The sequence below is a fragment of the Acanthopagrus latus genome, chromosome 23, assembly GCF_904848185.1.
Source record: "Acanthopagrus latus isolate v.2019 chromosome 23, fAcaLat1.1, whole genome shotgun sequence".
In the NCBI taxonomy this organism is placed as follows: domain Eukaryota; kingdom Metazoa; phylum Chordata; class Actinopteri; order Spariformes; family Sparidae; genus Acanthopagrus; species Acanthopagrus latus.
In genome coordinates, this window is record NC_051061.1 from 4962575 (window position 1) to 4979452 (window position 16878).

At 42.9% G+C, this 16878-nt stretch overlaps 1 protein-coding gene and 1 long non-coding RNA gene across 2 annotated transcripts in view; one reads left to right on the plus strand and one right to left on the minus strand.

Moving 5' to 3' along the window:
- Positions 1-7453: 7453 nt before the first annotated feature.
- Positions 7454-10131, minus strand: LOC119013660. The gene is made up of 4 exons (XR_005072803.1): positions 9993-10131; positions 8382-8537; positions 8153-8234; positions 7454-8012 (listed from the first exon to the last, which is right to left on the minus strand). It is a non-coding gene; the product is annotated as an uncharacterized LOC119013660 (long non-coding RNA).
- Positions 9296-16878, plus strand: part of pkn1b (protein kinase N1b) — a 35162-nt gene continuing 27579 nt past the window's right edge. The window contains exon 1 of the mRNA XM_037088391.1: positions 9296-10565. Within this exon, the coding sequence (XP_036944286.1) occupies positions 10539-10565 (27 nt within the window). The 5' untranslated portion in view covers positions 9296-10538. The remainder of the gene's footprint in view (positions 10566-16878) is intronic.

The following is a 16878-nucleotide window of genomic DNA, read 5'->3' on the forward strand; positions in this document are numbered from 1 at the left end:
TTTTGTTCCTGTTTCTTATTTTCCCTACGGATCCAGCATGTCGTCAACTTACTGTCCCTGTGTTCAAGTCATTGTGTATCTGTGTGTATACACAACTGGTTTCCCATGGCGTCTCCTACTCTTCACCATGGGAATCACCAGTAAACAGGAAGTGATGCAACATTGTACAATGGTGTTGTGTCTAAAATGGAATTTTGGTTGAACCAAAGCAGTAATCCAAATGGTGTCCCAGTGCCCTGTTCTCCAGCATGTTCATGACATTTCCAGATTTACATTAGCTGACCAACATGACATTCAGGCCACAAAGGTACCCTGTGGAGGTTTATTGATTGCATTGTCTGTATCCTTTAGGTCCGACAAAATTGATGCAGGCATTTGGCTTCTCTTTACATCGGCTGAACCAAATATTTAAAATCCTACATTTTTTATAGAAAGGCAACGGTCAAATAGTATTTTTTGTCATAAGAAGGTTCCTAACCTGGAGTGACCTGGGAGTGGTGACCACAATACGAGCTGTTCAAATTCTCTAAATGCTAAGGAAAGGTGCTTCAGTGCTTCCATCCCAATCTCTTTAAGCACATGGCTCACTGGACCATCCTTCAATCCACTGTTGTCTTTATGTCCTTGTGAATTCTCCTTCGCATTTTTCCTTCACCTCATTTCATTTTAAGTCAAGGTCAAGGAACAGTGTCGAGGAAAAGGCATAGGACATCTTTTTTTTTTTTTTTACTATTTGACCGAAGCCCATATCTACTAGCTTGCAAATCAGCCAGTGTAGCACTAGTACTGGTCAAAAGCTTCACAAGGTACCCAACAGTAAATAGGCAAGAAATACACCTAATACCTATCAAGGTTTTGATACTGTACACTCAAGCAGGGTGAGACCTCATATCTGTCTGCATCCCATCTGTTCCACTCACACATTCAGCACTTAAACAAACAAAAACACGTATATAGGAACAGCCCCCCTTTGTGAAAGCCACTTGAATGCATCTGAATGTTGAAGCTCAAGAAGACCAAGCACTTTTCTCCTTTTTGTGCCTTTTTCCTCTGACCTGCCTGCACCTAAACCCTGACATGGACAAAAAACACCTCAAATCCCTTCATCATAGTTTTACAAACCGCTTTGAGAGTTTTCCAAATTGTTAATATATTCATTGGAAAATTCAATTCATGTTTCTGGGTTGTGTTTTGGATCACCATTACGTTTCTTTTTGAAAATATAAAATTAGAATAAAATCATGACTTGGTGATTATGCATGGCACGGGACTAGCATATTTATTATATTTTGGACATTTTACACCATACAATACTTGGGTCAATTTTTGTCTTGTATTTGTCGGTTTAGTCTTCCGTGTTTTCATATGTCTTTTCAAATACCTGTTGTCTATATTCTACTATATATATATATGACTGCTGTCTTGCATGGTAACCCACATTTTTAAAATGCAAAAAGCAGCGGAGATGAGTGTGGTACATAATACTGTAGTTTACATTATTAAAGCAATCAAGAAGAAAAAAAAATGGTTATATATTAAGGAAAATGCAACCTCTGAGAGAAAACATCATGCAGTAACTACCTTACCTTATCGTGGATTGTCACTTTATTTTGAAGCCCCTTTATTTTTTTCGTTACACCTCTTGTCAAATCTCCTGAACCCTCTTCGTCCTGGTCCCTGTTGTTGTGCCACCCGTTCTGTTTGATGCATGCATCTCTAATGGATGCACCAAGTGATCTTGACTGTCTCACAGGAGACTTGAAGAAACATGAGGCGGATGAAGATTACAAGCTGCGAACACACTCCCAGGAAAACAACTGGAACCAAAACCACACCATCGCTGTTCCAATAGCCAATGGCCACTACTTGGCGCTGGTCCCAGGCAACAGGAGGCCCATCGATCCGACGATTGCAGCACATTTCACCAAGATCGCATGCCCTCCTCCTTTGATAGAGACCAACACTGAAAGTCGCCCTGGTGGAGAACAGTTAAGGAAGCTGGAGCAGCACCAAGAGAAGCTGAGAGAGATGCAGCACCGTCAAGAGCAGGAGAGGCAGAAGAGGCAGTGGCTGGAGGAGGAGCGGCTGAGGCTGGAGCAGCAGAAGCAGCTCGAGAAGCAGCGTAGGGAGCTCCTCCAACTGCAGCTCCAGCAGCAGCAGCAGGAGCACCGGCACCGCAGGCAGGTTCTGCAGTGGCAGCTGGAGCTGGAGCAGCAGTACCGCATGCAGCAGAAACAGATCCAACAGCAGCAGCAGCTGAGGAGGAGCCCGACTGGTGTGATGCTGTCTCCGTCCTCGGGGCTCTGCACCATCTACGAAGCCATGGAAACCAGTGACGAGGAGGACGAGGCCAGAGGAGAGCACAACAGGAACAAACAGGTGGTAGGGAAGAGGATGCCGTCCGCCATGAGCGCCACACAGGATTTCCAGAGGCAGCTGCGTCCAGTGCCTCCACAGGAACTGGAGTGGAACAAGAAGGTGGACATGGTCCAGCAGCTCATCAACCAGACCTTGGTGCTGTCTGGAGACAGAGGCTGCCCTCCTCTCCTCCTCCTCCCCGTGGGGACTGGAGGCACCTTAAGCCCCTTGGAAAGCAGCATGTGGCCCAATCTGCTGCCCCAGTTCAGCCCCCCTGCTGCTACGGTCACCTCGGTCAGCAGCTACTCCCCAGACAGCCAGAGCAGCTCCCCGCCTGGAGACTGGACTGTGGTGGAGGTGGAGACCCAGCACTGAAGACAACTAAACAACAAGTTGATCAAACCAATTACTGAGCAAACCAATTAAAGGAATAGTTCAACATTTTGGGTAATAACAGGATCAGCAGGAGAAGGATGATACTTCTCAGTCTTGTACAGAAACGGTGAATCAGCTAGCCTAGCTCTGTCCAAATGTAACAAAATCTATCTGCAAGCACATCTTAAGTTGTCTAATGAACACGTCATGTCTTTTTTGATAAATCCAGACCAAAATCAGTCTGTATGAACAATTCTCCATTTGAAAGGGAACAGCTATTGAGCGAGAGACTCCAGGTTACTGCTCCAAGCCACAAAAAGAGTCTGGCCCATAACCCTTTGGACATTTTTACACTATAGGTATTAGTAATTGAGCTTTAGGGAGGCTAGTGAGTGGATTTTGTTTCCTCTGGACAGAGCCAGGCTAGCAGTTTACCCCTGTTTCCATTCTTTGTGCTACATTAAGTTATCAGTGGCATCATTCACATCTAACTGCCTGCCATAAAGCAAATTAGCCTGTTTCCCAAAATGTCAAACTATTCCTTTAATAATGAATAATGCCATACACCATCAGGCTTACATTTTATGTCAGATTTGTATTTATACTGGATGAAAATAACACTGACGTGAAACATATCACACAAAGCAGTTACTCCTGAAGCCACAGAGGGATCTTAAGGATAATAGATTAATTCATACCATATTTTTTTTTATCCCATCACAAGTCACATCATCATGTGACCATCCAAACTTGACTTCAAAATTGATTTCAGACAAACATCCTTTCTGTCATTAGAACAGATGCACTGTGTTATTGATTCCACACATATCACACAGCGTAGCCTCACATTAGAGCATGTTTCCTCACCAGAAGCACAGTCCTCCGCCGTCTTACTCTGAGATGCACCGCTGTAGAAACAACTGTCGTGTTGTGTTGTGTGGGGCCGTGCTCCACTGTATATTCTTTTTTTTTTAAATATATATATATATATCACAAAGATGCTGAGACCAAATACTGGTCGCCCTCTCAAATGAGAGACTGAGCTATGACATATTGCACTTGTTCTTTACTCTATTTATTATGTAGGCCAAAGTATTTATACAGGTAAGTTGCAGTACTGTTTATAGATTTTACATGTTCGTGGACCCAAAAATCCTTATAATGAAGTGTGAAAAAACCCATTGTGTGTGTCAGATAGGAGTGTGGTGTGAAAAAGGCCTGTGTGTAGATGATGATGTGCTGTTACCCCCTCCGCCTCAACCACCCACCCACCCATCCACATCCACTCGTCTCCGCTCAGTAAATGTTACTGTGACTTCACTGGACAACCAGGTTTCCATGGACTTAATAGAGTCGTCAGTCATGGAGAGAGGGAGGGGGGGGGGGGCGCGAGGGAGAAGAAGACCCTCCTTGTTCTGCTGCCATGGGGAGGGAAGGCCAGGCGGGTGCTGGGCTGATGGGGGCGAGGATGCTGGTGGTGGTGGGCTGGAGGGAGAGGGCTATGGTTGTTGTCCTCCCCTCTCACATTCCAAAGCTGTAACCTCATTTCCTGGGTCGGCCAGCGCTCAGGGGGTCTCCGAGGTTACCGATGATGTCATGGCGGGGAGAGAAAGGAGGATGTCTGAGATGAGACAATGCAACACTCTGGCAAGGCACACCAGTAAGGGTGTGTGTGAGTGTGTGTGGTGGGTGGAGGGAGGTAGCCGAGCACCAACACTCTGCCCAACGCTCACTTCTTATTACTACTGTATGTGTTCCCTGTAACATAAGACTGTTTTTACACGCGCTCTCCAAATATTTTTGCTCCGCCTCGTGATTTGTGCACTATCCATATCTACCATGCTCCGATCAGGATGTCTCTTCTTTCAGTAACTGTGACTGTAAATGTCTGGTGTGTAGGGAGAGAAAAGCACCTGTGTCTGTCTCTTTGTGTCTGCACGAGGTAGGTGAGGTCAGTCTGGAGAGCTGTAGAAATACTAGAGAAGAGGGGAAAAAAAGCAACACTGCCACCTGTTGGCTGCACGAGAGAGACACCACCCTCGATGCCCCATGTGCAATGTCACTGTGATGCTGATTTACACTAAATCATCAGATCTGTGGTTTTCTATTCAGGTCTGTTAACCTTATACGCTTTTATGCACCGCTGATATAACCTAAAATGCACAATTTTATATGAAAAACGAGGAGTTGTATGGACCCTAAATTAATATTTATGACATTATATAGTCTAGTTTTCTAAATCCATCGTGACATTTATACCGCGGCCACACTGTGCATGTGAACGTAGCCACTGGTCCTGCTGTATGCTGCTATATATGATCATATCTAAAGAGTTTTTACACAATTTACTACCTTATATACGTGACCAAGCACAACAACAATAACAATGCATGCTTTTTATGAGAGTGACCCTATATGTGCATCTATATTGTTCTAATAATAGAGTCTACAGTGCCTCAAGCTCCTTTATCATGATATTCTTGTGTAGCTTTGCAGTTTACATATCATACGATTAATATACATTTTAAGTGTTTACATTTTTAATGGTTTTGTTTTGTGAACCTTTTTTTGTATTGAGACAAAATATACTCGTGCTGTTGTTGTGCCAGTGGCCAAATGAATTTCAGTATCAAAAGCTGTGAAGAATCACTGCTGGGAAATATGAAATAAAGTTGCTTGAAATCTGTCGTCCATGCTTGTGTTATGGTGCATGTGTGTGCTTATTAGTGGGGTAAGTGACATTTATGTATGGCTCTTAACAGAACGGTTCCTCGGCGAAGGATCCTGGTCCTGATACTGTCATACACGCTGACAATACTACTGAGATGATACAGATCTTTTTAATCACAGAACAACAGGCGTCGCCAGCAACTGTCTGCACGCATGTGTATTTTTTCACAGGCAAGAGAAAAGAAAAGAAAACTGTATTTGATTGTAATCTTCTTCACCCTTCCATTGGTTTCGTTGAACGTGAAAAATTGGACCCTCTTTTCAGCCCTTGCCAGTGATTGAACGTTCACTATTTTACTTTATCTCCATTTATTGCTACTCTTAACTTCTACTCCTCTACATTTCAGATGGGAATACTTTATTTTTTACTTGACATATCTTAACTTTACTGCTACAGTTTCCGGTTACTTTGCAGATTGCTAGGTATTTCACTCAAAATATCTACGTTTTAAATACATTGTATTGTTTATAACATCGATGGATCCAGATTTTTTTTTGGACCCATCACATAAAAAAGGAGTGTATCATGTTTCATGTTTGTAGCAACAATAAGCTACAGATCAAATAAGGGCCAAACACCTGAAGTCAAGTTGAGCAAGGGTTAATTGCTCATGGATTCATTTTATTGTTTGTAAGAGAGAGAATGTCTCATATCTTCTTTAAAAGTCAGAGTGTGCCTCAACTTTATCTGGTGATGCTCTGGAGGTGAGTGACCCTCAGATTGGGAAACATTTCACTAAACTACCTCACAATGATCAACTAGTCAAAACTACAGTAGCTAATTTTTTGGATCTTTACAGACCAATGCGTTCACATTTGCTGTGTCTCAGTTCAGGGTCTGCATCCTTTGAAGGACACGGCCTTTGAGATCCTTGAAGGTGAGACCTTGTTAACCGCGTCAACCGTTGTTAAATGGGACGGTCTAAGCTTTGGAGCATTTCCTGGTTGCATCACCAGATGTTTTACCCTTACGTCACAATTTCTGCCACCCAGGCACGCAAAAGCGACGATCTATGCCACACGATGTTGCCATTTTCTCTCTTTCTTTCTTATTTATTGGGCGCGCAAAGAATCTTGGGACATGTGAGGCCATGAAGGCCGCATTTGTGGGCTGCATTTGGAGGAGCCTTCGAATTGGAGCAGCAGTCGTGCAAAGTTGTGACGTAATTGGCCTTCAAATACTCCGCCGAAGGATGCAGACCCTGAATTGAGACACAGCAAAATGTCTCATGTCTTCTTTTAAAAGTCAGAATGTGCTTTAAATAACTGATTTATCTGGTGCTGCTCTGGAGGTGACTGACCCTTAGATTGGGGAACAATTAACTAAACTACCTAACAATGATCAACTACTTGAAACTAAAGTACCTAATTTTTTGGATCTCTAGAGACCAACGCGCTCATACTGACCAGGGTTTTCACAATTGGCCCTTTTTGATGGCAGACATTTTGATTTTCTCACAGCAGGAAAAGCACAGGTGTGACGATTGACGTTAATGATTGCTCCATTCAATTAAATATTGAATTGTGTTGGTGAGCGAACGCGGACAGCGGCCATTTCTCACAGCAGCCATTTTGACATGAAACAGTAAACACAGGTGTTCCCCATGATACTAATTAGGATTCTGTTCCATTCAAGGTCAAACGAGAGTCCAGCTGCTGTTATTGTGCATGTTGGCCCACTGGGAAAATCTCTGCTGTGCTAAATGGAACTGAGCCTTGATTACTCATCATTGATTAAACCTGTGTTTACCTTCTTTTTCAAGTCAAAATGGCTGCTGTGAGAAGGATCCATCAATTACCGCCGCACATTTCTGACTCTGACATCGTCTGCCACTAACACACACACACACACACACACACACACACACACACACACACACACACACACACACACACACACACACACACACACACACACACACACACACACACACACACACACACACACACACACACACACACACACACACACACACACACACAGACACCATCTGTGTTGTGTCATGAACCTTTGAGGAAGTATAAACTGTTATTTAAATCTGTTGTGAGTGTTGACTAGATTGTATTAGTATCAGCCTCAGGGTGTCAGAGGGCGGTGAAACTGAGGAAGAATTCAGTTCCACACTTTATCACCTGATAAAGGAAGGTTTGTTCGCAGATGAAAAAAAAACAAAGGACCAGAACAATACCCAGTAGCAGAACAATATCAGCAGTATAAATAAACCAAACTGATTGTGTTAAAGATGCTTCAAATGAGGCCTTCTGTGCCAATCTACCCATTTCATCAACAGCGTAATGAACACACCCGAATGAGTGAGTTAGTGCATTTCTTTTCCTTGCATCAGTTCAGGGCGTTTCTTCCTTCCGTCCGAGACAGAATCCAGAAATACAGAGGTCATATTGTTGCTGTGGCCGTCTCACGCACGGCGAATTCCTCTAGTGGCAATAAGGCCTTCATTCATCCATCTACTGTAGTGCTGTGTGGTGCGGGCTGGTTGGGTTTCCTCTCTGTGCTGATTTGCTGACAGCAGATAAAGCCCCATCTGACACTGCGGGAGGGAACAAACGTGAGGATGACGTAGAAATGTTTCTGGTGAAAAGATCATGTGTTAATGGCAATCTCCTGAGAGAAAAGATGTAAGAACACAACAGCCCACATCATTAAAAACTTTAACAGGCACATCTTCACCTCTGCACATGAAGGGTGGCCCACAGCTGAGTTCAGCACAGGGGACATCCAGTGACATGATCTCTGAGTACATGTAGACTCACTGAAAAAGACAGAAAACTGTTTTCCTGGAAACCTTTGAGGTTATGTTCTGGGATTCAAAAGGCACAAATGTGAATGAAGGAGCTGTAGAAATTAGCCACACTAGGCCTGCATGATTCACATTGTCCATATCTAAAATTGAGCCTACTTCAGTAGCAGTGAGGCTAACGCACTCAGCTAGCTTTCGTGGTTAGCCTCCTCAACAGGCCGGTCTCCTGTGCTGTCATGATCAACAGGTCTCAGCTGGAGGCAGGAGGGCGCTCGGCCGCTGCAGACATCTGAGCCCGTCCACAGCTGCGTCAAGCTGGACACAGGAAGCCACAGCAAGAGCACGGGGTGAGGTGTGTTGCTTTCAAAATAAAAGCCCCGCCCCATCAGGTCCAGCACACACGACGGTACCAAAGTACTGGCTTTTAATCAGTGGTGGAAAGATTGCTGAGCAGTACCGCTACATATTCATTCTCTCTCTCTCTCTCTCTCTCTCTCTCTCTCTCTCTCTCTCTCTCTCTCTCTCTCACATAATCAATAGCAGGCATTCAAAAAACTAGTCTCTCTTTTTGTGTCAATATTTCAGTTTTTATTGGCCTGTTTGTGGAAAGCCTTGTAGGTTATGTAAAGGCTGATGAAAGTGTGATGTGTACTCCATTATGACTTTAAAAGTAACTAGGTGGATTACATGCTGAAATGCATACTTCAGTGAAAGTACTCAAAAAAAATACTCATATAGAAAAGCACAAACACCTAAAAAATGGCTTGATTACAGTAATGAGTAAATGTGTTTAGGTGCTTCCACCAATGCTTTTAATGTATTTCAGCTGTTTACAGCTGCAGTAGATGGAATCGTTTGCACAGATGTACATAAGATTTGTCAATTTACAATATATTTGAGACATGGCAGCAATATTAAGAGTGCATCTACTGTATGGAGAGAGTTTATCCAGAGTGCTTTACGGTTTGACTCTCATTCATCCATTCACACACAATGTCTTGTGGTGATCCCTCATGCAGGGGCCCAGGACTGGGGGACTGCTGGGAGGGGACACACCAATTAATCTCAGGCCTGGGTCATAAGAGGGCCCTAAACAGCACCTTAGAATAATCTCTAATCATTCAAATGATCTGCTGGAGGGGCCTTTGGAGATCATTGTGTTCTAGGTACAAGCAAGACTACTGACGGCCCTGCATGGGAGGGGCCCATAAAACATTCTTGTGTTCAGGCTCCAGAATTCCTTGCTACACCCCTGCCCACAGAAACACATGGACAGGCCCAGCCAGCCACCCCAGTGTAAATGTGGTGCTCATAGCAGAGCCAGCAATTTGACTTGCTACAAGGTAAACTGTATTAAATATCAGCTAGCACAGTGTTGGACAGTTACGTTATGTACCATTTATTTCCACACTGGGACTGTATGGGTGTAACACAGCGCCCTCTAGCGGGCCCCTGCAGACATGAGTGGTTAGCAGCAAACTCCTCTTCTGTAAGTTAATCAATTCAAATACTTTGTATTTGTTGGAAGAAAAGTGATTTATGTAGTGTTACATTGGACAAATAGGACTTCTAATTCGCACAACAAATGCCTCTGTAACTTAAACCAACTAGAAAACGCGGCGGAATTGTTGTTCCCTGTTTGTGCTGTAAGAAGTATCGACTTGGTAAATTGATATACAGACGTTTTATGGTGAAGGCTGTAACCGGAAGTGCCGTGTGGCGTTGAGAAACCGGCTTAACGTCCGTGCCCTCCTCCCCAGCATCACTCACCGGCTCACAGCTTTCCGCAGAGCCGAGCAGGAGTGCACCGCCGCGGGGAAGATGGCCTCAGTTTGTTGTATTATGCAGAGCGGAGTGTGGCGGTGATCCTGGCGGGTTTCGGGTTTCCCTGACAGTGTTTGTCTCCCCGAGGATGAGAAGACAAGCCTGCAGGAGCAGCAGCGGCAGTCGCACTCACACTACTCCAGGACACACTGCACTGCGTGATGCAGATCAGAGTCCAAGAGTTGACATCCTGCTGCCAGGAGGTGATGGTGGTCTCTCTCCTCTGCTCACCTGCTCCTCAAACGTCACGATGTTAACGTTTTATTCACTTGTTCTTCACACAAGTCGGTGCATCAACCTGCGTCTCCACCGGGACCGTTGACTGTCTTTCCCCCCCCTACGATCCCACAGGACAGCCAACGCTGGACTGTTTGTGTTAAACCACCGGAGGACTTCAAATGTGATTTCTACGATGATCTGGCGGCTGTAAAGCGAGAGAAACATTAATAGAAGTCACCTGGCGTCGCATCTAATTGGCTGGCCGCGAAGCACATGATGGCCAATAACAACGAGCTACAAGTGAGTTTTACCAACTTCTCCTCTGTCATTGTGATAATGTGAGCACCGGATCCTCAAGTGCGCACAGTTGTGTTTTGAAAGGTCAAATGTGGGAAACATCTGGAGATGTTGTAGCGGTGGGAGGAGGTCTGTGATGGAAATAATCCTAACAAACTATTCTTTTGATGATGTGGTGGTGTGCTTCAGTAAAGTCCGGGCGATGGGCAAATACAGATTATGAAATAAGAGAGGGAAAAAACTGAAGGTCAAGCTCCAAAAATACTAACTCATACAGTTCCAATGATGCAACTAGACAGTATTTCATGAAACCCTCCATGCCTGATAAATGCCTGTCCACACTCCCAGTTTGTAACACAAATGTTCTTAAATGGTAGATTAGGAAATATGGGAAAAATAGACATGTTTGTGACCGATGTGGGAGTTACAGCTAAGGTGCTCATTGATGAATATACTATTCTGATTAGTTGAGGAATGATTTTCAAAGTAAAAAACAAAGTAACAAACCCTCACAGTTAGTTTAAGAAGCCGACTTTAACTATCAACCTACTATATAAAAAGTTGCAGATTATTTTGCCGTTTATCTAATAATCTCTTCAGCTCTATGATGAGTAAACCGATTGTCGGTAAGTGTCCCTTAAATGAACTTCCCTGTGGTTACCAAATGCCCTGGTCATTGCTCCCACACGTGAATGACACACTTTACTGGACAAAATTAGACCAGACTTGGGAACTGTCATCTAAACACTGTAAGATCCTTTGCATAGAAGACAGTCACATTACAAATAAAAACCATGCGTTCTACTTGAAGTATTATCAGCAAAATGTAAGTTTCAAAAGTATAGGGATTCAGTCTATCATTGTTAATACTGATGCACATCTGTTCGGGTGGCATTTCACTGCTGTAGCTGGTCGAGATGAAGCTAGTGTGGCTGTCAGCCCAGGCGTCAGGGCCCTTCAGTCAACAGGGTCGAGAAAAGAAAAGGCAACTTTTTATTCATTCTCAAGTGTTTTCGCTAATCTCTGCTTTGTGGGTGAAGCGACATAGGGGCTGAGAAACATCGCTTGGATCTAAGCTTACTGTGTTTTCAATTGGAAATATGAAACAGAAAGGTAACTGGTGATTAACCTCTGTTAAATAAACAAAGTGGAGTAAAAAGCTCAGTTTTTCCATCTGTATTGGTTTGGAGTGAAAGTAGAAAATGCTTCACAATTAATACTTTGGTACAGAACTAGTAAGTAAGAGTAAAGTTAGTTTCCACCACTGAACGCTGTTGTTATTATTGATCAGCTTAAATACCAGGATAGACAGCAGTTAGATCAACTGTGTTTGAAACAGTTGTGACAAAAAATACACAAAGCATTTGAAGCACTTGGAGAAAACTGTACAGCAGCCTGCAGTTTCTTTTTCCAAATAATTATTGACCCACAAATGTAAAGCAGAATAATATTACAACAAAGGAGTGCTGCTGTCCTGAATGTCTGTCCAGCCGCTGTGACTCCATTCAGTGGTCAGTGTGTACAAAGTGGACAAACCAGGCCAGTGGAGGACTGTACTTCCATTACTGATGTGACCTTCTAACAATTCTGCTATTTCACTGATACAGTTACTACAGCTGTGGCCTTCTCTGCAGCCGTGATACAAACTAGATTTCCCAAAATTAAATGCAATGATTTCCCATTTGTGAAACAGCAGTGGCCCCTTGGGTGGAGTCAGGGGTGAGTCATGGAAGGCGTTGTGGTGTCAGAGCCTCAGGTCTAATGTAGAGGGGGTTAGGTTACAGTCACTCTGGTGTCAGCCCGATCCGGGACACAGTGGAGGGAAGCGTTAAAAATTTAAGACCGGTTCAGCTCATGCCAGGAGACGGCACATCACTGTCACAAAACCCTTTCACACGATAAAACAGAGCATGTGCAGTGGACATAGTTTATTTAGTCAATTTGAAATCCCTTTGATTCGCTACAGGTCTACGCAGCTGAATGAAAACGGTGTGTCGCAAGAAAGATTATTAATTGATGTGTGATGCATGTCATTACAACCACAAACGGCTAGTATTTCCTGTATCCAGCCTTGTGTGGGTTTGGTGCGAAGATGTAAAAAAGAAAAATAGTGGGGTAGTGTTTACCAGTTCCTCAGAAATCAACTCATTCACTCCTCATCCTTTGCACAATCTATTTGACACTGCTGAATCATTTGTTGTGAGTAAAAACTGACTTTTTCCTTGACATTTCATAGTTTCCCTGAATGGAGAAGGAGCCTCCAGTGTTTCTTAGAAAGCTGCACTGCCTGTGATGGCACTGAAGCAGTAACAGCTAATATGGGCGGTACAGTGCTTCCTGTAGGGCGTCATATTTAAAGGGATCTTCACACATTTAAAAGATTTGTATAAAGTGTGTTTGCAGGTCTGGTGAAGTACTACTAACTGTATGAAAATACCCATAAAGCCTCTTGTAACTCCAGAGGAAGCTACATGGATTCTGATCAATATTCTCAAATTATGTTGCCCAGTATGTCAGGTGCATTGTGGGTAATGTAGAAAGCATGATTTGCCAAAAGAGACGTTTTGGATTGCTTGTTGAGTCTAACCATCAGCTGAAAACCCAAAGGCACCTCATTTATGATCATACATGATAAAATAAAGCGGCAAACCCTTACAGTTAATGATCTGGAGCCAGCAAATGTTAGACATTTGTGATTGAAATTCTTTTTTTTTCTTTATCAAAGTGGTTGCCAGTTATTTTTTCTTTATTTGACTAATAGTTGAAGCTCATGTCAAGATCCGATAACACCAGATACGGCATTTCACATAATGCAAATTAGGATCTCTTGTTAGACTTTCCCTGCCTGTTAAATGGCCATGCTGCCATAAACAGTGTGACAGTTTTTAAAGCAGGCTTTCATTGATACATTTGCATTCTCCTCCCCTTGACCAAACATGACAACATCAGGGCTGCTCTCTCAGCCTTGGAAATGCTCCCACCTGAATCACAGACCTTATAATGTTTTCACCAGGTCATTAGTGCTGTTCTCCCTACCATTTGTAAATTAACTCAATGTATGAAATGAGTGAAATGTACCTGTTTACCCAATATCTGTAAGATTTCTTCCTATTGTCCATCATCATTGCATTGAACTGCAGCAGCCTGTGAGCAATACACAGCACAATTAACTGTAGGTTTCTGCTGCCCTGCAGTGTGAATGACACATTTGGCCACATGACTGAATCTATAAGACTTGACGATCACCTGAACTGGTCTGATGAATTTGGCCTCCTTCTGTCACAATGACAGGGGTTCAGTCATCATTACTGCTGGCCAGCGGACAGGCGGCAGCAATGGCTGATTGAGATCAAGGGGGCCACGTTGGTAATGACCGAGGCACAGCGGTGTGCTGATTGAGCTGGTTTGATCACACACTTCCCTTTTTTTTTTCTCTTGAATACCTCATCGAGCCCTTACTGTTGCCTCCTATTGGTCAAGACTCAGGGCTAAGAGAGGAAAACAGCTGAGATGACCCTGTCTGTGTTCTCCTACTTCCTCGCCCTTGCATTGTTAAAAACACATTATTCATAATTGAACAGAAGGAGGCTATGAGTTTCACCATCAGTGTAAAGTTTAGCTTAGCTGTTAGTGTTTTGCCCTCTCTATCTTGTTCACCACTCTGGCATTAACGCTGGCCCTCTTCCTCCTTCAGATGGCTTTAAGAAATGTAAATCATGTCTCCTGCTGAGGATGTGAGCTCTGCACTGAGCTAATAACATAACATACACTTTGAGGTAGCGTATACACTCTGCGGCCGCCCTCTCATGAATTCTTTATTTCCGTCAGTTTCCTGTAGTTATCATCTGTAAGTCAGAGGAGCTGATTGTTCACTCAGCGGTGAGCAGCAAAGATCCTGACCAAATGTCTTTTTTATTGATCATGCAAGAGAGCAACGGCAACTTTGTCCATTTCTTTAATGGTATTGGAAGACTTCTGATTTTAGCGCTACATGCCAAGGTCTGATGTTCCCACATATGTTAAACACCGTGATGTCTTGCATCACATTCACCATAATGTTTATCTCCAGCTGCCACTGCTGTCGATAATAGGATTAGGCGACTGTGGACTTCGCTGTGTCTCTGACCTCCTACGAGGGTAGCATTAGTGCCCTCAGTCAGACACATATACAGCCCCCCCACATCCAGTCCATCCAGCCTGAATCCAGGATTACACTGTGTCTGCAAAAATCTGTCTCCCAGACGCACCAGCAGACAAGCTTGTATCTGTTACAACACTGATGCATTGATGGGACATTCATCAATAAAACCTGATGGGTGCCTCCAGCCCTAAACTCGCTCTTTAGGGTGCAGTCGAGCGGTCCAATTAGTGCCAACGAGGAATGCTGATATCTAAAATGCCAGTGTGGAGAAAAAAATCTGAAAAATTCAAAGTATTCCTTCAGGCTGCTGTCCATGACTCCCTGTGTTTTCATGCTGGTCTAATAGCTGCTTGTACTGACCGTTCATCAGGTCCATTTCCATTTAGCTAACCAGTCTGAGCACCAGCTGTTGTTACTATATGCCATCCATCCACCAAGCTTTCAGAGGATTAATTACAATCAAGCTAAACGAAGGAAGAAAATAACAAAATACAACAAATATCCTGGTGAAGGATAGACTTACTACTGGCCGCACTGGTTACGTTTGCCCAGCTACATTTTGGCTTTTTCTAAGCTGGCTGTGTGTTTTAGAGCTTTAAGGGATTGTGGTATTACAGGATTGAAGAATGTGCTGCTAAGAAGGACAAGTTTAGAGAATTGGTGTTACGCTGGGGGAGCAACATATCGTAAATTCAATCTGGAAATGATATTTCTCTAAGTATGACTCGAGGATAGGAAGGTCACAAAGGAAGGGAGCCATTTAGGAGCCATGTGTTCGCCTGAGAGACGAGCATTGATTGGTTACTAAAGTAGTTTTGTAATGCCAGTGGGCACTGAGGCTCAGCTCTGCTTATGAAATAGCTTACACTGTGGTGTTTTGGCCTCGCTCTGAGGTAAAAAGGACAAACAAGAAGAGGTCTTTTATTGAATCAGCAAAATAGTGAAAAAAAAGCATTTAAGTGGAGCTGATCAATACTGACAAGGATATTTTGTTCGATATTGACCCTTTCAAACATTTGACTTAAAATTATGAAAGGTAATAAGATATACATTGTTTTTTAAATAATCCAGATAAAAAACTTTGCCACAAGAGTAACAATATGACAGACAATGACAATATGCACAGACACATCTCTTTAATAAACTGTGAGAACTTATTTTGCTGTTGTGGACCAACAGGACCAACACCTTATAAACCAACAGCTGCAAGCTTGTTCACTCTGAGAGTTTTTCTCCATCTTCAGTGGAACTCTTTCTGGACTAAGATGATGGCAGAGGAGAGTAATCGACACAGTACAGAGAAAACTGAAAGAAGCAAGAGGAACTTTTGTGACTAACTAGCACTAGCATATTACTTGCTGGCTGTCATGCACTTGGTTGGCAGATTTAGCTGTGACACTATGGTGTGACCAGGCCTTAAACTCAGGGAGGCAGCTACTGGCAGCTGGAAGCCAGATTTCTCTTGTTTATTAAGGAGGAATAATGCAAAATGTGTGTGTGTGTGTGTATATATATATATATATATATATATATATATATATATATATATATATATATATATATATATATATATATATATATATATATATATATATATATATATATATATATATATATATATATATATATTACTTTCATCTATAGTCCCTTGATGGAGCTTGATATAGATGCATAGGTTACAGAGTGATGATTAGTTGTAATATGAAAACAGTCTGAAATAAACACCTGAAACGCAATACTAAATTCTCACTAGGGCACAGACAGTAATGCCAAGACCATTAGAAACAGAAGGTTCATTAGTATAAGAAATTCCCAGTCAAACACTAGGGACCACTACTGGCTGTATTCAGTGTGTTTTAGCTGATTGTCCTTCACTGCTCCATAAAATGTTTCAATTCTGGCAAAATGTGGTCCTGGAGATTCCTATTATAATGGGAAATGCTACAGTCTGTCTTTGAATTATATTTAGCGATACAACAGGGCAAGCTGCAGTCAAGAAACTTTACAGGTGTGTTATGGAGATCGAAATGAAGGCTGAGTTTGAAGATGGGTGTGTAGTACTCAGTACTCATGGGTCAGAACATCAACATGTCCATTGCAGCTGTTGTGAATCCATCATAAGATGGTCTCTAGTTAGAAACTGATGCAGAAAGATAGAGAGGACCCTGTGCTGTG